This window comes from Jaculus jaculus, chromosome 11 (assembly GCF_020740685.1).
Source record: "Jaculus jaculus isolate mJacJac1 chromosome 11, mJacJac1.mat.Y.cur, whole genome shotgun sequence".
In the NCBI taxonomy this organism is placed as follows: domain Eukaryota; kingdom Metazoa; phylum Chordata; class Mammalia; order Rodentia; family Dipodidae; genus Jaculus; species Jaculus jaculus.
This window is the reverse complement of record NC_059112.1, coordinates 86,403,336-86,425,211: the sequence shown is the minus strand read 5'-3', so window position 1 is coordinate 86,425,211 and position 21,876 is coordinate 86,403,336. Positions and strand designations below refer to the sequence as shown.

Below are 21,876 nucleotides of genomic sequence, written 5' to 3'. Positions count from 1 at the left end.
GAACCATCTCTCGGGCGATGATGCGTACAGACAGAGGGATTTTTTAGTCAATTGCAGGAATTAAGCTTTAATGCTTCCTACTAAAAGACTTCATACCCCAGATAGCTGCTGCTATCCACTGAATCTTGGCAGGCAATGAGACTACTGGAGCTGAACCCGGGAAGCTACGTTAAGCAGATTTTCGTGCATGTACAAAATGCTTTATTTGTAAAGCGAGTTTTCCTTGGAGCGGCTCAACATGATTTGTTTTCCTTTTCGTACTCTCACGGTTTGGTCAGCTTCTCAGTCTTTATGAAAATAACTTTCGAAAAATGTGCCTTATTAAATCACAGAATAAATTCTTCTCCCACCCAAAATCAATATTTTTGAAAAAAATAATCCTAAACATGTCATCTTAAGAGCCTTTTTTTTTTTTTTTTAAGTAAGCAAAGTTCTTATAAAACCACAAGATCCTCAGGACACGGATTACATTACCTTTATATGGAAGCTCCAGAGGGCTACAGACTTCATGGCTGGTTCTTGGTTTTGGCAAAGAGATGAGTTTTTCAACCAGGGATGCTGAGACAGTCTGCACTATGAGGGAGGTGAGGTTTGCTTGGCTTTGTCTAAAGCTGCCATCTGCATTCCAAAGAGAAAGGAACAGAGAGAAGACTTAGCAAACAGAAACCGGAAACCACCAAATAAAATTCTTGGCAATAAGAATGGCAATTTTGAGTGGTCAGTCTATATTTGTTCATAGTTACTTCTCTGTTCTACTCATTTACTAAAAATGATCGGACATAATTTGTAAAAATTGATTCCAAATACAATAATGTGGCCGAGATAAGTTGACTCACTATAAGCGCTCTACTGCCAATGACCTATAAAGCGCCACTCACGGGACAAGGAAGGAATAAAGAAGCAGAAACGCGCAGGTGTCCACAGAAGAGAGAGTGGTAAGATTTTGGAAACTCAAAGGGAGATGAGGAGCATCACCTGACGTGACAGATGCGAGACTGAGTCCTCAGCTGTAGTGAGCATGCAGAGCAGTAAAACGCTGAAACACAGAATCTGGGTGGTGGTGGGGGGAGGTAGGGATTGCCTGACCCCACCATTGGAGCAGCGGTGAGGGAGCGTACTCAGGGAGGAGCACAGGAATCCCACGCGTGAAGAAGGCTGTCTTCCTGGATCCCTTGTACACCCAGTCAACCCGAGTGCCCATTCCTACCTCACTTTGGGGAAAACAGTGAGGTGCTGAGGAGGGGGTACCCAGAGGGCAGTGAAGTATATACCATGGTTAAAACAGGACGGGGTTGAGATTGTTGGGGATGCAGATGGTGGGCTCAGTTAATGTTCACCACCATCGCTTCAGAAAGGACTACAGAATATTGCTGCGCAGCAAATGTGAAGAGATCTATGGGAAAAAACATCTTTATGAAATACTCATCTTTATAAAGAACTAAAAATCAGGAGCCTACCAAAAAAAGGGGAGGGGCTGGAGAGATGGCTTAGTGGTTAGGCACTTGCCTGTGAAGCCTAAGAACCCCGGTTCCAGGCTTGACTCTCCAGGACCAATGTAAGCCAGATAGATGCACAGGGTGGCACATGTATCTGGAGTTTGTTTGCAGTGGTTGGAGGCCCCGGCATGCCCATTTTCTCTCTCTCTCTCTCTGCCTCTTTCTCTCTGTCTGTCGCTCTCAAATAAATAAATAAAATAAACAAAATACCTACTCAGCATGACATCATTTTACACTGCAAAAACACAATCCACCTATATGCAAAACTGAAAACCAACTTAAGGTTGCCAATCTTAAAAGGAGGAGCTCCCAGACAATAACATCTGGGTAAGAGCCCTACCAGGCTGTGAGCCGAAGGCTGGGCAATGCCCTTCAGGAAAACAGTATGGTTAGGAATATAGACCAGTTATGTGTTTATGATCCCAGAGAATATCACAATAAGACTAGAATTAAGAGTCATAGACTTACTGGATATACAAAAGTATGAAATATATAAAGTGAGACAATTGGCTTTAAAGTGACCAAAATTTTTAAGAGACAGAAGTGTAATATTACAGTCCTAAGGGGATGACTTAGGTAAAATACTGCCGTATATGAGGACCTCAGTTTAGATCCTCAATATCTTCATAAAAATGCTAGGCATGGTGGTGCACACCTGTAATCCAATCAAAGGGGAGGCAGAGGCAAGACAGTACCCAGGCATTGTTGACTTGCTTGTCTATATGAATCTATGAGCTCTAGTTTCAAAGAGAGACCTTGTCTCAAAGAATAAGGTAGAAAGGAATTGAGGAGGATACCAGTAGTTGACCTCTGCCGCCTTCATGCATTTGCACACACATACCAGATATACATGCGTGTTTGTAAATATTTAAACATCCATACACCCATATACACACACATATATATGCAACAAGGAAGTGTAATGGTACAATATGAATGTTATATAATTGATATAAGTAATTAATATAAGTTTATTCCTGACATAACCTGAAAATTTTTGTATATTTTAAGATAAAGGAGAAAAGTGCAAAATCTCAGGGTGGTATACTTGTTAAAATGTGAAAAGTAAATCAGTACTTTAAGAGTGGTGACTCAGTAGAATGCATAAAACCAAAACATGGTGAATTATTGAGAGACAATGAGGAAAATATAAAGGGTCAGTGACAAGTAAGGATGCTGAAAGCAATTAACTGTATTAAGGAAAGGAGACAGAAGGGATAAGTGACAGGGAAACAGGGAAGGGAGTTGTGGAAAATGGGAGGTAAGGTGACACTTATTAAGTTAAAATTCCTAGAAATGTTTGGCTAAGTAAAAAAACTACATATTTGAAAAAATGCAAGTTAAAATAAAAAGAGAAAGGTATTATGTCAATTCACAGTACAGGGAAGAAAACCATATAAATACAGTACAGAGAACAATTTTTTTTTTTAATGTACTTAAGTAAACAAGAAAAAGGTCCTGTTAATCTACTTTTTCAACACAGGAAAGGAAATACGCAATGCAATGACTACCAGAAAGCCAATAGTAATTTAGAATGTAGTACCATATTTTTTCAGAACTTTTCTTATTAAAATAATTGCTAGTGGTTTGCTCAAAGTTTAATTGGATAGGCCTGCAGGGGGTAAAGATCTCAGTGGAACTGGTAGCCAGGGTCCAGGAGGCATATTATAAGTGAGAAGACATTTCTAAAGTGTTTCCTTAATTCGTCATCTGGAAAACTACAAAGCCAAAAATGACATTTAGCTGTAGCCAGCAGCAGCCATGGAAGTCATGGCTGAAGAAAAGAGTGATAAAGATCCAAGCTTGACATCAGTTTTGTTATAGGAGCACAGTGTTGGTCTCATAATTGAGAAACTCCTTTATGTGGCACATGACAGGGTTTTTTTGTCCGTTGTAGAGCCCACTGCTTCTTGACCGTGTTCATGTCATACTGCCTTGACAGGCTGTATAATTTGCAATGCCCAGACAAATAACAGTGTGGTACTGCTTGCTTGAAAGTGTGAAAATTTTCAATACACCAGCAGCGGAGCATAAGTCAAGTGTGGGAGCCTGAGCTCTGGGAAGACATGCCACATGCCTGTGCGCCAGGTGCCGCATGGCCTGCAGATAAGATATTAGGAGTCATACAACCTGCTAGGACAAACTGTAGGTAATCTACAGGCTTCAACAGATTGTCTGGGTCCCAAACCTCAGCCTGAGCCTTCTGCTGCAGCATGTAGCTCTGGCCTGTGGAAGTCATGCCTGGGCCGGTAGTAGAGAAACCCTAGGGTAACCAGATCACTGTGGCTCTCAGTCAGCAGTCACCTTGATTGCTGTGACTGCACCGGAGCCATTCTACTTGTGCACAGTCTACTATTTTAAGCTCATAGATGTTGGGTGCTGACACCTTTCTAACAAACAGATACAGCATGATTCCACTTTTACACAGTTCAAAGCTCTTCACAACCATTACCCTTAGATGCCCAACATTGTTTCTTGACTTTTTTCCCTCACATAACTTGCACTGATACTTGTTGGGTCCCTCAAGGCTCTGTGACCCATATCTTCCATGATTTCACATAGGCCGTTCCTGTCTGTTTGATCCTCTAAGGCTGCATGTATCACCCACATCTAAAGTAGCCATTACCTTCAAAGCCTCAGTCTAAAGCCATCTTTGTTCTGGGGAGCTGGCTTAGTGGATAAGAGCCCTTGCAAGGCAAGTACGAGGTCCCGAGTTTGGTTCCCCAAACCTATGTGAAAACCCAGGCATGGCTATGCATGCCTACAACCTCAGCAATGAAGGACAGTAAACACAGGCATTTTACTGTGGATAGCTGGTCAGCCAGTCTAATGGAAAAATGGGGACAACCAGTGAAAGACCCTGTTTCATGGAAACGAATGAGAGTACAATAAAAGAGTGTACTGGATATTTTCCTCTGGTCTCTGCACATGTATGCATGCATGTATCTGCACCCCATACATCATTTACACACACACACACACACACACACACAAAGGCATACAACATATACCATGGACATGGCCACAAACACACACCTCGCATACCAGGAAACAAACATACACACATACACACACACACACACACACACACACACACACACACACACACACCAGAAAGGAAAGTTACCTTCAACATAAAGTATTCGTTGATGCTTGAAGATCTGTGTGATACCTGCACACTTTTGGTACTATTTGCCTTTCATGTTAATGTCATCACTACATAAAATCTCTTCCTTTTCCCCCCATTACAATGATTCCCTTGAAGGAAATGAACATGCCATCCCTCTCCCTTTATTGGACACAGCTCCTGAAACACTGTCACAGACCCAGCAGGGCATCAATAATTAAAGTAAAAGTGAATTAGCCACTGAAAAATAGTTTAAATGCTTCTACTTCGTTTTATAAATGCCTACAAACTGAAGCAGGAACACACATGAACAATTTATATGTCTAAGCTGACTATATGATTAAGCCTTTTCTTTAGTGAGCTACCATCTTCCCCATAGACACATTAAATATACTTTTGAAACTCATTTGTCCCCATAAGCTCACTGATTAACCTTGTTCTAAAATTACCTCTTTGGTAGATGAAAGGAATTTTAATAAATAGAATCATCTTTAAAATATATTTATCAGTCAATAAAAAAGTCAATAGCAGCAATCCATTTCTTTCTCTAGAATGCTCCATTAAACACATAAAACAATGCATCTAAAAGTTAGATGTGAGTGAAACCTAAGCCATAATGAACATTCCTAAATCTTTGATTTTTTTGTGCTGCATGACTAATAGACTTGCATTAGTTTTGAAATATCTGAAGTAATTGGTTCATTAATTTTTCACCTTCACCTTAATGGAAATTTGACAAACAGTTCACTTCTGAGAGCAGATACTAAAAGCAGGACTTTACAGGACACTAAGATTAAATTATAGACACAAGTTATTTTATTTTAAAAACCTCATGTATTGAAGAAGAATGAAGAGAATTTCATTTTCTTACCGTATTAGAGGCTTTGAATAAAATTAAAGCTGCATACCAGTTTTATTCCACTTTAGTATACCTTTGTGAGCTGTAAGAATTCATTACATGTGATACAAAATTAGGTGGATTACATGCCTTAATGCAAAGGGTAGAAAAAAGGGTAGAAAGGTAGAAAAATCTGTGACACTACATTCAGCACTCTAACTTTTTGATGTCAGCTTTTGTATCATGCCCTATATGTCATTCATGCCCCATGATCACTGGCATCAACCTTTATTTTAGTAGATGGCCAATTCTGCCTTCACTTTATATTCACTTTGTATCTATAGAATCAAAAAGATCCCTTCAATCCATGATCCTATCTCAGATGGAATGTCATAAACATGCATGGACATCATCTGAGTAGTCACAGTAGAAAGGGTTTAAAGACTATTTCATTAAATCTTTAAAACGTAGCAAATAAATGATTTGACTGTAACACTGCCATCCTAGATATGACTATTCCCGAACTACTACTGATGGTCACCATTTTGCTGACTTTGTAAAATCAACAGTCCATTACCTCATATAGCCAGAACATAGCGACATCACTTTTCATTGAGAAGACATGTTTTCTAACTGTACATATGTACTTGTATTTGCACTCAAACTGCTAATATCCACCCCAGTTACATTTGGCTGAGTCTGTAATGAAAACATTCATACTACACATGCTTGTGTGTTAGTTTTCGTGTATCCTCATGGCATCCTTGATATGCTGTGTGAATAGGAACCATCTTGATTGGAGGAACAGCACTTAGATAAGCAGTATTCACATGGCCCAGCACCTGGGACGATTGTACGAGTTTGGTTCACTTACATCTTCTGAGTCAGATTATACATCATACAAAGTTCTCCAGGTAATTCTCATGCACCGGCCTAAACCAGGGCAGATCCTGCCATTGCACAATTTAAATAATTTTAATAGCAAAAAGAACACTAAATGGATGACAGTGAGGAAGAAAGTTGTTTTGAGAGCCTTTAACTGTATGTCTAATCCTTTAGTTTCTTTAAAAAATGAGTAAGTCAGTTCATAAACTGAACCTATCAAAAGTTGAAAATGGAACAGAGTATTTCATTTCATGTTCTACCTGTCTTGAAAAAATGGTAATTTAAAGATCAAAATCACAAATAACACATGTTCTTTCTCAATTTTTGGAGCCTAGTTTCAAATGTTTAGATTTATAAAAGAGTTGGAGTTAGACAGTGGTAGAGACCAGCAAGGTAGAAAGGGGGCTTACCAGGGAGGGAAGAGGGGAGGACTTAAGGGTAGAGTAGAACAGATATGCAAGTAGAGGGGCAAAGTATCGGGGGTGAAATGGTTTAAGTAGGGTCAGGGGAGGGAATGGAGGAAAAGAGGACCTGGGAGTAGCATTAATAAAAGTTCATTGGGCTGAAGACATGGTTTAGTAGTTAAGGAGTTTGCCTGTGAAGCCAAAAGACCCAGGTTCAATTCCCCAGGATGCACATAAACCAGACGCACAAGGGGCATATGTGTATGGAGTGTGTTTGCAGTAGCTAGAGGCTCTGGCATGCCCATTCCCTCTCTGTCTCTCTTTTGTCTATCTCTCTCTGCTTATAAATAAGTAAATAAAATTAAATTAAAAAAAATAAAAATTCATTGACCATGCTGCATGAATTTAAGTTTTCATCTGAATTTTTGGAAATTAGCTATAAAATAAAGAATATTCTTTAGTTTGTCAAAAGGTAACATTTTCTATACATTTGCATTTTTTAAGATTGACTTGGTCCTTTTCTACTCCAACATGTCAGTAACTACTACAACATCATTGAGAAGACACATTACTCCTTTAGTGAACAATTTCCTTTAAAAATGATATATTATTAACAAATTGAAAAAGAAGAATGTTGGAGAGTTAAGATTAAACACAGGATTAGAACCAACTGAAATGGCATGCAGTGTCATGTATTATAAAATAGAATGGTCAAAATTGGGCTAGAGGAGGAGATGGAAGAGAAAAGGTTGGGAGGAAGTTTAATGAAAATTGAAGATGCTATAAACAAAGCATATAAAAACCTAAGAATTAACTAGCTGACAATATCTATGTTAAAAAAGAGAAAGTTTATATAGAAGCTTCCTGTGGTATGGTAAGGAAGTATAAGAAAATATAGTGGCAACCAACTATGGGGATGAACTATAAGAAAGGACTGGAAAAATTTCTTATGGATCTCATAAATAGCTTTTGTGATATTTTTGCTGTGAAATACTAAATGCTTTGTAATAACTTGGCATAAAGTTAATCTTACAACTATGTCATCCGCCTGCTTAAAGCAATACAACTAGGTTTCCTCAGCCTTGGTGTACCTTTGCCCCGAACAGCACAGATTATCCATAATGACAAGAAATGTTTCCAGATGCTGACTGATCTTAAGATACATTCTATTCTCTTTTCCTTAGAGGCCTGGTTGGACTCTTGACTCAGATCAAACATATATGTGTAAGAAGTGCTGATCCTAACATACATTGAAGACAAGGAGGTAAGTAACGATGGGCCCACAGATCTGTTGAATGTAGACTTAAATGGGATTGTTCTTGTTGTCAGAGTGTATGTGTGTTCTGGATCAGCAGAGTCTAGCAGGTCATACCCTACATTCCTTCCTTTAAGAAATGTTTAAGGATTATCCAAAGTCAAAAGTCCTTTACCCTTTGATCGCACAATGTGCTACTTATTCATGTATTACTGGTTTTAACTATCCAATAAATGCAATGAGTACCGATGATCACAGAAGACCACAACCTCAGTGACATCAAAGCAGCAGTGACAGCAAATGCATCAGGTTTAATAATGGCATAAACTAAACTTCTCCTTACTTTTTTCTTCAGGCTACTTGATAGATACAACTAGCCTACTCCTGAGACATGGATACCACCATTCAGCTCTCCTACTTCCCAGGCTCTGCTCTTAGGAGGAATTTGACCATTTCTAAACAGGAGTTCCAGAGGTTAGTATTTCCTAAAACAGGGATATGCCCCCCCCAAATAGGGCACTGTGGACGTAGATAATATTATGCCCAGAAAACATAGATGGCTATTAGAAAGGTGTTAGTACCAGGAGTGGAATACCTTCCTGTGAGTTCTTACCAAAGGAAGCCTGTGGTGTATCTAAAACATTGCAGGCTATAGCCAAGGCTCTTGGCTGACCAAGAGAAACAGATGGCAAAACCATCTACAGATCTGGAGCTGATCTGGAAGCCTCCTCCCTCATGACTAGATGTCAGGATGCTAGAAAGCTAGAAAGTGCTATGCAGCCTATTGTGGGAGAACAGTTACTAAAGTATTATCTAGCAAAGGATCCTGAAAGCTTTTTAGCAAACCAAATGTAGCATTTGATACAGTGGTTGTATGTCTGTTATGGGGAAAATTAATTGCTCTCTGATTGGACTTGAAGTCTTCTTCATGGAAGGGATTTCTTGCCTGTTACTGAAAACCTAATGAAAGCCCATGGCTAGGAAGCCATAATGATATATTATGCCCACCATACTATAAGAGACAAAGAAGGTGTCAAAGTATTTTGCAATCCTATTTTCCAGATATAACATGGCCATGGCATTCATGACCTCACAGTGTCTGATGCTACCTGCATAAGACCTGAAAAAATATGAGGTAAAAATGATGAAATATAAATAGAAGGGAGATTAGTTAGAAAAAAGAAGATATTCGGTGAAGGGGCTTTGGATGGGAGAAAATGTAGGGTGGTAGTAATGGGAAATGAGCATATTATATTATCAGTGTGCATGGAGGCTTTCTATAAAAAGTTAAAAATTTAATATCAATACCTTATTTCATCCAGGGATAAATACTACAACGGCTAACTGATTTGAATTTTGTTCTTTTTTGTTCAGCTATTATAATTAAATGACACATAAGATTGACAAGATGAATGTACAATGACCACACATTTGCCAGACACTTAGCCAATCATGGAGCTGGATATAGATGTGGTGATGGTTCATGTACACATGTGTGTGTGAGTGCCTATGCACATATGTTCACATATGTGTGGAGTCCGGAAATTAATATCACTTCTTTATTTAGGTAGGGGCATGGGTACTATGGCATATGTATGGAAGCCAAAGGGCAATTTGAAAGTGTCGGTGTTCTACCATCTTTGACACAGGGTCTATGACCACTGCAGATGGATTGCAATACTGCAAAGGAATTTCAGACTACCTTTCTGCAAGTTTTATGATGTTCCTGGCTTTGCCTCCGCTTGTCATAGGTTACCCTGTCTCTGCTCTATTTTTTCTAGACTCGCTGGCTTTCCTTGTCATTGTCATAGGTACACTGGGATCACCGATGTCTGTACTTCTTTGCATACATTTTTGGGCATACATTTTTAAGTGGGTGCTGGCGAATTGAACCCGGGCTGGCAGGTGTGGCAAACTAGCATCTTTAATCATTGACCCATCCTCCCAGCCAAATGCGTATTTTGTTTTTATTAATATGGTCACTAGTGATCTGACCTCGGGTCCTCATGCTTTGCTCTACAATTGTTTTACCTGCTGAGCCATCTCACTAGCCCATGCTGCATTTATATGAAAAATGCCCAAATAATCAAATGAACAAGTTGCTATGAGGATTCTGTCCTCACATACCTGTTTTTTACTTGCTACAGAAGTCTGCCACTCTGACAGAAATCTAACCATGAAATTACTACCACAAATATTTTTCATTTTTATTTGAGTCCACTAAACTTAGTTATTTTTCTGAAATGACCAGCACACTAAATTGGCTAGTCATTTTGTTGTCCTTGTACATATAGCTGATCCTTCATTTTTATGGTGTCTTCTAACTCACTGTTATAAATATAACCACCTTCCCTCAAGCCAGTCAAAGTCAGCACTGTGTTGTTCGGTTTTTAATAAAAATAGAAAAGATAAATGTTTTGTGTTTCTTCACAGAGTGCCTTCTCTCTCTCTCTCTCTCTCTCTCTCTCTCTCTCTCTCTCTCTCTCTCTCTCTCTCACACACACACACACACACACACACACACATTAAATACATATAAAATCTAAAGAGGTTGTAGAGTTTTGTTTCTTTAAGTAAGATTTTTGTTACTGATACTCATTTTAATATATATATATATTAATTTTACAACATAATTATTGCCTCCTGGAGCAGTTAGCTTCTCGTTGTTGGGACAAAATACCCAACCAGAAGCAACTTATGGGAGGAAAAGTTTTACTTCAGGTTGTGGATTCAAGGGGAAGCTACATCATGGCACAGAAAGTTGGCTCACTTCATCACACATCCACAGCAGAGACAGAAAGCAGCCTGAGCAAGTTGGCTCTCAACACTCAGTGAGCAGGACTAATCAGCCGCAAAGTCCATCCCAGAAACACACCACCTTCAACAAGGCTCTACTTTTCAAAGGCCCTACAAGCTGAGGACAAAGTTGGAAGCTGAATCACAAACACTTGAGGCTAAGAGGGATATTTTACATTCAAAGGGCCACACCTCTACTCAAACTAATTTAAATGTGAGGCTTTGGTAGCATCATGGCACGGTCTTACTGGAATCTCAGATGTCACTCATTCTGGCAAGATTTGTCCATGTCCCATATTAGCTTTTGTTTGCATATTACTTTCTGCTCCTGCCAGAGTGTCAGCTCCCTGGGGTGAGTTGGGGTGGGAGCTTGGTTAAGGCTGAAAACAGTACTTAGTACAAAGTACTTCTGTGGACATTTTTTAGATGAATGGGTATCCCAAGGTTCAAATGAATTGCATTATTTTCTTTCATTAGAAGCCTGAAACTAAGGATTCACAAAATAGGAAATCATAAAGATATATACGTGGACAGTTGTAACTTTGCTTTTATTGATCCAGGCTTAAGTAAAAACTTCCACCCATGTTCTATAGTAAACCCAGCAGCATTTTAATCCTTTATCAAAGTGTTAGAAAAGTAGTTTAATTTACATTTATACCAGAGAGAGGATAATGGCATATAATCAATAATAACAAAATATATTTTTGTGATATGAAAAGATACAGATTTTTTTTCACAATTAAAATTTTGAAAAATAGGGTTGGGGGTACAGAGATGATTTAGTGGTTAAGGTACTTGCCAGCAAAGCTAAAGAACCGAGGTTCTATTCCCTGGTACCCCGTAAGCCAGATGCACAAGGTGGCACTGGTGTCTGGCGTTCATTTACAGTGGGGTGCCTGTTCTCTCTCTCTCTATCTGTCCCTCTCTGTCTCTCTCAAATAAATAGCTAAATAAAATAGGGAGAAAATGAAACATAGTATACAAGAAAAGCTCTTAAATGCTCACTGAGGTTTTTTCTTCCTGATTAGCTCATGGATAAATAGGAGTCACATACATGCCATAAGTTAAACATTCTCCATGATCAAAAATATTTTCCTTTTATAGACATGTAAACTCAAGATTTGCACAGCAAAATGAAGTTATCTATAAGAAAATAATAAAAATATATAAATTAGTACCATCTTCCTTCAAACAAAAGTTTACATGTGTATAAAATTATGTCAAAGAAGCTGAGACTGTCCTAAAGTTGACAAACATTTCATTAAAGAAAAAGTATCATTAGTATATTAAAATTTTTGATTAGCACAAAGGTATATGAGGTGTTATGATAAAGTTTAATCATTGCTATCCTGTCATATATTTATCTACTATCATTCTTTGATCTATCTACGTGTCATCTATCATCATGCATCTATCTCTATCACCTATCTACTTATATGTCATAAATCTGTCTACCTATTTGTCTCTTATGTCTATATATATCTAATCTATATATGAAATAGCATTCAACTGTCATCCTATTTGACATGTATCATTCCATATATTTCATTTTTACTCACAGAACTGTGAGATCATGTATTTCATGTACACATTTTAGTATTTTCATCATTAATGATATCTTCTTTAAATAATTTTTAATATTTGAGTCATTTTATTCAAGAAACTGTACACTTTTTGGTGTAGGGCTTTATCTCACTAACTATATTCTAAATTTGTCATTTCCTGTGAAACTGTGATTTTAGAATGGCAGTGGCTTCATTCTTATAGTAACAAATACTTTCTCAATTCTATTTCAAAGGAATAAATGGACACATGAGAACAAAATCTCTACATAAGCCTAAAATTTCTGTATCCATCCTTTGTCTTTTCTAATACTGTTTCATTCCCTAAAGCATTTCCCAAAATGTGAACATTTGGAACCAACCAAAAATCTTATTATAAGGAAAACAAACTCAGCAACAGATAAAATATCTAGTTTGTTCTCTACTTGAAGGAGCAAATTGGCCATCTGTATATCCCATGTGCCATAAACAAAGCAATCCGCTTTAGACGCATCATCTCTGGGAAGCCACACATGTATAGAAACACTAGAATGGTTTGCAAACTTTCTAGTATTAGAAAAAGTACATTTTAATTTTTATATGATAGCAAGTAAAGTGTATAGATATGTAGTGACTATTTTTGTCCAGTTGCGGAAATTTGCTATCATTGTTGACATGAACAATGTTTATATCAGGTTCTATTGAGAACACGTTATTTTATGAGACTGATTACAAAGGCAAGCAGAAGAGCAGTCATTCATGTCCACATTTACTTGCTTATGGAAGTTTCCTAATAAAAGAAACAGCAGCCAACTCTTGTTTCCCTGACATAGATGTTGTGAAAACAAATGAATCATCAGATATGAAGCATTTCATGATTTCTTGCACATTTTCTAGTTTTAACATGGGAACATTAACAAAAGAGACATTGCTCTGTAGTCCTAAGCAATATCTGGCTTTTACCATCCTCTGAAGAGATTCTGGGAAAGTTGTACTTTTAAAGCCTTTCATGTACACACGGCATCACTGACATGAATTTAACCCAAGTCTTTCTTAGTGCCCAAAGACACTTTGTAGATGCTTTCTTTCATTTTAGTTAGAAGTAAATGTCCTGCTAAAATAATACAATGTACCTCACATTTAGAAGGAGTATCCTGGAGAAAAACACAGACACACACAAATTTAAATGGGTTTCTCTCCTCTCAATGACTTAGCAATTTTATTTCAATATCATTAAAATTGTGTTTTACTATTAATTACATAGCCTGACTTCTTTGCTATAGTTATGCATATATTGATGAAATATTTATTCTGAAGAAAAACCAGATATCCGGTACCATCTATAGAAATAAACCCTTTGTAAAAAAGTTATAGGTGATCATTAATAACTTCCATTAATGGACATATAATTCATAAATACGAATTATGAAATTCATATTAATTCATAAATATGTGTGTAGTACAGTCAAAGAGAAAGTGAAGAGAGAGGGAGAGAAAGACAGAGATAGATAGAGTAAGGAAAATAATGATTTTCATATGTTTTCAATAAAGTAACATTTTTCAATGTAATAAAAAAGCATCTCATTGAAAAGAGGTTTTTTATTTTATTTTATTTTTATTTTTAAAGTCACCACAAAGGCTATAACACAATGAGAGGTGTGGCTATGCTTACTGTGTACCTGTGGTCCTGGTGATAAGCTAAGTTGTCCTTAGATGGTGGTAATGCTACATTTGTTTCTTCCTGTGGTCAGGACTTTAAACAACACTATGCATAGTCATATTTTGAAGGATTTTTAAATCTTAATGGAACTTGAAAAAACTCCAAGATTATCTGCAAGTCCTAATTTTATTTAAAGCTTAATTTAATTTAATTTAATCTTCAAAATGGCCTGATAATACATTCTACCCTTTATTATACAGGAAGAACTTTGTCAATTTCTTTCAACAACAGAAATGTTCCTTAGAAAACTAGGGTAAGAATGGACCAAGGGGAAAGACAAGAGTGAGGAAGTGGAGCCAGCCTAGATGTCCTCCAAGAATTAATAATGAAGATGTGATCATATATATATATATATATATATATATATATATATATATATATACACATATGTATATATACACATACACATACACACATATAAAAAATATTTATTATAAAGAAAAAATGTGTGAATTTTCTGGGAAAATGCACAATGAAACTAGGAAATATTGTATTGTGCTAAGTGAAGTAACCCAGGCTAAGAAAAACAAACATCACTTGTTTCCTTTCATATGCAGTTCTACCTACAAATTGAACTTTTGGACTTGGTGTTTAAATTGAAGTGAGTGTCTGTAGAGGGCAGAAAGCTAGAAAGAGGCCATGGCAGGGGAGGCGTGATGTGGAGGATAGTGCAACCCCTGTGAAAGTAGAGATAAGAAATAATGGGGATGGAAAGGTTTGAGTGAAGATAAGTGTTTAGAGACTGCGTAAAAAAAGTAACTAAGAATGCATGAAAAATCAACAGGGAAATGTACTTTTCTGTAAGCCAATTAAAAAGCCTAGAAAAAATAAAAAAAAAAAAACACTGAAGTGGAGTGATGCCTCACTGGTTAAGGCATTTGCCTGTAAAGCCAACAATCTAGGTTCGCCCACATAAAGCCAGATGCACAAAGTTATTCAGGCATCTGGAGTTTGTTTGCAGAGGCTTATAGATCCTGGTGTACCCATTTGGTTTCTTTCTTTCTCTCTCTCTCTTTCTGTCTTTCTTGAAATAAATAAAATATTAAAACCACTAATGAGTTTCTCTGAAGTGTCCTACCGATAGTAAAGATTTTAAGCGTGAACTTGGATCCATGCTGCAAGTTTAAGTGTTTGTCTCTTCATGAGGAAGCACATCCTTTAAAAACATGAGCTAGAGCAATAAGAGTGAGCACCAAAATTCTCTTCTCTAGTTTTATCTGTGGCAGAGAATGATCTTGGCTTTTAGAGAACTTTACCTTTATTTCAAACTATAGCAAAAGTGACTTGACCTAGGGTGGGCATGGTTCCTGACAAAAGTCAAAACACAACTAAGTGAACTGTTATAGGAAAACAAAGCAGGGTGTAAGGGAGTAGCTAGTGATCTCCATCACCTGGAGTTGATCATTTTTGTTGTAGACTAAGAGTACAGAGTACTTATTGTGGAGGGGTTTCATGATATATTAAGAAATGAGGGAAAAAGTATTTACTATATATTTTTATAGGGTTCTGACTCATAAATTGGTACCATGAAAATAGATATTAAAGACTTTGAGAATGAAACGAATTATAACAGGAACTACAATGAGACTAACTAAATAGTGGTAGGAAAGGCAAAAAAATTGACACCTGGCATGTATAATCTCATTCTAGTTTATACTTCATGCATAATGATGAAACTTCAAATAAATTATTGTCATCTCTATTTTCACAAATGCCTTTGCGTCTCAGAAACACTGACATGCTTAGTCATATGGCTAATGGGGGAAGATACATCTTCTAAACCCTAAATCTAACACATGGTATCAGGGCTGGCTGGAGGATACATACATGTACATACATATATGTATATACATATACATATTATTCATAAAAATGTAATACTGCATGAACTTAGATTTTTTTGGAGCAGAAGGTCAAGATCCGTGTTGGGCTGTTTTAGTTGCCATCAAAAAACCAGAAACAATTAACTTACAAACAGAGAGATTTTAGCTCTGACATTTTGAGGTTTCAGCTCATGATCAACCAACCACTCTATGACAAGTTTCCATATTACAGCATGTGTATTAATACAGTCCATTGTTGCTGCATACATATCCCTTATCAGAAGCAACTTAAGGATGAAAATGGTTTATTTACACTGCTTAAGTTTTGAAAGATATAATGCATTTATGGTGGGGAAAGCAGGGCAGGCCTGTTCATTCCAATTCAACCAGGAAGCAGAGGACAGAAAGGAAGAGGAACCTGGTTATAAAAATCTCACAAACCACCGTCAATGATGCATTTCTTTCTTCTATCAAGGTTCCATTTCTAAAGGTTCCATAACTTTCCCAAGCAGTGCCATCAGCGTGAGATGTAGCCTTCAAACACATGAGCTTCTAAGGGCCACTTTACTTTCAACCAGGACATAAGGCACAACAAAACTACCCAACTCCTGATCCCAAAGCAGATGATGAAATAAAACTACAAATTTCAAAGCCATGTACCAAAGGACAAAGGCACCCTCACCAGGCCCTATAGTTCTCATAGTTCTCAAACACCCCACTTAGGAACAAAATAATTAAGATATAAATTTTGAGTAAATATATATATATATATATATATATATATATATATATATATATATATATATAATACTAAGTATATTATACAAGATCCATGTGAAAATCCTGAAAAGGGAAAATTCTCAAGGTTTGGCAACACATTGAACAGAGTGAAGACCAAAAAGACAGAGTGCTCAGTTTGGATTTCAACTCCATACCCATCCTGGAGGAGAAGACCTAAAGTCCAACATATGGGCTACACTTGACAGGGAGTACATTGGAGATAATGAAGGGTCAGAGTATTTTCAATAATTGCATTTAGGTAAATTGCACAATTATTATAGTGGAGCCTCTTTAAATAAGTAAAAGACCTTCACCTGGTCACAAAGAACTCTCTCTCTACATATGAAGTGCCTACCTTTATTGGTTGGCAATAACCCATGCATTATACTTAGCCCCTTTGGTTCTTGTCTACAAACATTGCATACTTTAAAATATAGTCTCTCAAGCCATGACGTGAAAGGAAAAGCTGACATCTCCTTGTGTAAAAGCTTTAGGATTAATGAAAATGTCTATACCATGCTGTGAGTTCCAAAGAACAGGCACAAAATAATGAGCCACATTATTCCAGTGTCAAACACTACCCTATACAATCCAGTAGAGCTGAGAGAAAATGTCTTATTTGATCCTTCTGATACTAAACATTGTCTCACTATCACTTCTTTCATTCTTCTCAAAATCCTGTCATGTTCTGGTAATAAAGATGTCTGCTGTGTGTCTAACTTGTGAAATGAACTGAGATACACTAACAAACAAATAATGGGACAATCTTTATTCACTTTCTCACAATTGTATTAATATAAAATAAACTGAAAGAGTGATATATTTTCCAGGTTGCTTCAAAGAAAATCTAAATGATATCAGAGCTAAGTTGTTATTCTTAGAATGTGTTAGATGAAAAGTAAAATTCTTTTTTATTTTATTTATTTTATTCATTTAATTATTTATGAGAAAGACAGAGAGAGGGGACAATAGAGAGAGAGAGAGATGGGGAGGGAGAGAGAAGGAGGCAGATAAAATGGGTGTGCCAGGGTTTCTAGCCACTGCAAACAAAATCCAGACACATGTGCCTTAATCACTCATCTATTAGCTTCTTTTGTTTTTTGTTTTGTTTTGTTTTGTTTTTGAGGTAGGGTCTCATTCTAGTCCAGAATGACCTGGAATTCACTCTGTAATTTTTGGGTAGCCTCAAACTCACAGTAATCCTATTGCTGTCTCCTTAGTGCTGGGATTAAAGGCATGTGCCACCATCTGAAAACTATTTCATTTATTTATTTTAGAGAGAAGAGAGAGAGAGAGAAAGACAGATAGCAAGATAGTGAGCCCACTCGGGTCTCCCTTTACTGCACTACCTTGTGCATCACACTACTATATAGATACTGGGGAATCATGACTTTAATCCCAGCATTTAGAAGGAAGATAACTTGAGTTCAAGGCCACCCAGAGACTACATAGTAAATTCCAGGTCAGACTGAGCAAAAGTGAGACTCTACCTTAAAAAAAAGAAAAGAAAAGAAAGAAAGAAAGAAAGAAGGAAAGAAAGAAAGAAAATAGATACTGAGGAATCAAACCTGGGTTCTTAGGCTTTGCAGGCAAGTGCCTTAACTGCTAAGCAATTTCTCCATCTTTCACTACCTCCAATCCCTCCTCCAACAACCATATTATGAAGGCTTTCAAGATTAATTTGAGCTTTCCAAAGATTTCAAAATATCTCAATTTTCCAAGGAACCATCAGTGATAATTACAGAGATAATATGAAATTTCCCAAAATGAGTGGATATATGCTGTGATGATCAATATAACAGGATTTGTAGTCATCTGCTAGCATACCCATGAGTATGCCTATGAAGTTGTTTTCAGAAAGGTTTAACTGAAAAGGGAAGAAATGAAGAGGGAAGAATGTGATAGTTAAGATGTTGGCAACTTGATCTGTTTAGTAATCCACAGAAATTCCTTTCAAGTGGGTCTCAGAGGTTGTTTTCAGGAAGGATCAACTAAAGAAGGAAGTCCTTCCCCCAGAGTGAACCCATCCATTAGAGCAGGCAGCCTGCTCAGAGGGGGACTTTATATAAGGAAGCTCTGGGTGAAAAGAGCTCCTTCTTTCTTCCTATTTGGCTGTTGGAGCTGCTTGCTGCCTTCCAGCGTGGATTGAAGACCAGCATCAACTGAAGCCCCACAAGAATCAAAACCCAGTGTCTCCTCCAGAACCCTCCAGGCCTTCTGGCATCATCTGCAGTGCCAAGTATGGACTGCTGAGGCATCTGGCCACGTAGACTGAGCAGCTACCAGGTTCCGTGATCCTCAGGCCTGCAACTACTATTGGCCTACCATAAGCTGATCCAGTAAATTCCCTTTTGAAAATAATTCATTCTAACAGTTCTGTCCCTCTAGAGAACCCTGACTAATATAGGCACCATCTCATGATAAGACTGTATAAAAGGAAGAAGGAGAAAGCAAAATGAGCCCTGGTATGGTGGTTTGATTCAGGTGTCTAGAGTCAGCAAGACTGACTGAAAAGGTGAAGTCAAGACAAGAATAGGAATGAAGACATTATCTAAATTCCTAACCCTGGGCTGAGACATACCACCAAACTGCTTATCCACTCAGATGCCTGTTTAGTGCTAAGACATTTTCTGTTTAACTGGAAAATAAACAGAAGGTGACTGGGCATTTTGATCTTTTGAAGAAGAACTTAGCTTGAAACCTTTGAAAAATATACTCCAGGAACTAAGCATTATTTTCATTTCAAATTACGAAACAAAGCATTTTCTTACATCTAAAACGTTATTGAACACTGATCAACTTCCAGGTACATGTTAATGGTGTAGTAGCGGACATTAAAATCTAACTACCCACTGTGAAGAAGTCTATAGCCTAGCAATAGGATAGCTGCAGCAAAGTATGAAAATATGATTGAAAATATGAGGTCTGGGCTGAAGAAATGGCTTAGCGGTTAAGGCTTTTGCCTGCGAAGCCTAAGGACCTAGTTCAATTGGTCAGAACCATGTAAGTCAGATGTACATGGTGGCATATGCATCTGGAGATCATCTGCAGTGGCTGGAGGCCTTGTTTTTTTTTTTTCCTCTCTCTCTCTCTCTTTCTCTCTCATAAATAAATAAATAAAATGTGAGGTCTACTAGAAATGTTCACTATTCAGTGTAGAGTAGGTGACATTGATATAAACATCAGATATTATGATATTTACATTTCTGATCAGGCTCATTATGTTCCTCAGAATGTGTGGTTGCTAAAAAGAACACGTGAAAATAAATTGATTCAGGGAAGAAATGCTCCATGGATGGACAGATAATTTATCAATAAGAAGAGCTAATTGATGAATGTGAAAGGCTGATTTATGGATAAAAATGGTTACTTTATCACTGGGAAGAGTATTAAAATGCATGTTTCTATCACTTCTAACCTACAATGCAAAAAACCCATAACATAGTAAAAAAGATGACTATAAAGTCTATGAATCCAGTAGCATAAGAAGTATGAAGCATATTTGAGTATGGATGAAAGGAAATTCCATGAGCTTATTGTTTTCAGCAAAATAGTCAAAGTTAGAAAACATACCTAACTGTAAAAGGCTAAGGAAATATCAGGCATTTTGTATAGAAAATAAGAAATATAATACTTTTTCAGGGCATGAAATATATCAAATAGAGTGATAAGTTATAGAAAGACAAATAATGCTATTTCAATGCATGAATGTCAAGTGAATTCTTACCTGCCTGTGTTGTGAAATCATATTTGTGTTACCCAAGAAATTTGGCAACAGGTTTTATATATATATGATTTTTTTTTTTTTTTGCCTGAGGATAACCTTTTATCAATGTTCAAGGTACAACCTGTCTTAGACCAGTATTTATAAGAAAATAGAAAGAAAGGAAGTGACTATTTTAATTAGTGCATACTTGTTCAGGAAGAATGAGGGAAAAATAAATGATGTCTCAAGCTTTTTACATTTTCTATTTCCAAAGGTGTAAGAGCTCAGGATATTGAATTGTTAAAGTACAAATGTCTTAGTGAAACAATACCAGAAAACTGATAGCAAGATTTTGTTTCTTCTGCTAATCTTTCACAAAATACTTTCCAGATTAACATATCAGCTTGGTCCTTTCCATTTCCTGGGCACGATGAAGCGCCCAGCAAGAAGCACAGATAGAGGAAACCATATACCTAGTCAGCCTTTTCTTCAGCCAAGGGTCTTACAGAACAAGACCTGGGATTTTTTTTTTTTTTTTTAAAGAGTTCACAACCTGCCTGGAAGTCTTCAGAAATAATTCTCTACCAGAACGTCTTACAAGAAAGAACTGTCCTCATGTAGCTGCTCGGGCCACAGGCCACTTAGCACTTCTACTTCTGCCAGAGGGCAAGCGGGCCATTTCAGGATCACGAGGAATCGAGCGCTGAAGAGCTGCTTGACACAGTTCCAGCCCAGCAGTCTCTTCCTTGAAGTCCAATGTGGCCCCTCTATAGAAAAATCTTTGGCTCTCTATGCTACAGATATCTGTGGTTTTCTGTATGTTTGTCTTTCTCTGTCTTTCACTTGGTGTACCAATCTCTAGGTTTACTTTTCCAGTAAAGATTGGTGCTAGTGAAGTGTTGGTCAATGTATCTGAAAAAAGGCTCTGGCATAGAATTGGAAAAACAAGAAAATGGGTCAGAGATAATTGTTTTCCTTAAAGGCCTTAAAGAAAGTCAGGCATGGAGTACAGTACACTTAGGAGGAAACAATGAACCTCCTGGAGCAATGTAAAAATTGTTCTATGACTAATTTTTCTAAATGGCGGCAATTGCAGCAAACTATGACTCTTTACCAAGAATCCTTACAGAAAAACAACCAAAGTAGAAAGAGTTCTATTGGGGGGACTAAAGTCTAAGTATTGGAGAGACATGAAAAGGAAAATTTAAAATAAATGATTGAGGGATAAATGTGTTTATTGGATCAATGATTAATGACGGGAAGCCCCATTTGTGGTTGTTTTGCCTCTCACCTTTAATAGAGTAATTGAAAGTAGAAGTTCAGGAAATCACAATTGCTTGACCGCACATACATGGGGAAAATGTGAAAACAGTTAATCATTATAGGGGCCTGACGACTTTACTTGAGGTGAATAATTATGGGATTGTTTGATGAAAAGGAATAACAAAATGTTTCTATGAATTCTGTGAAGCTGTACCTTTCTTGAAGTTTGTTCTTGCATGACG

At 37.2% G+C, this 21,876-nt stretch overlaps 1 protein-coding gene across 3 annotated transcripts in view; it reads right to left on the bottom strand.

The window, feature by feature from the left end:
- Naaladl2 (N-acetylated alpha-linked acidic dipeptidase like 2) overlaps positions 1-21,876 on the bottom strand; it is a 1,016,062-nt gene that overhangs the window by 407,630 nt on the left and 586,556 nt on the right. For all 3 annotated transcript variants that reach the window (XM_045130167.1, XM_045130166.1, XM_004652077.2), the window contains one exon: positions 475-618. In XM_045130167.1, the coding sequence (XP_044986102.1) occupies positions 475-618 (144 nt within the window). The remainder of the gene's footprint in view (positions 1-474; positions 619-21,876) is intronic.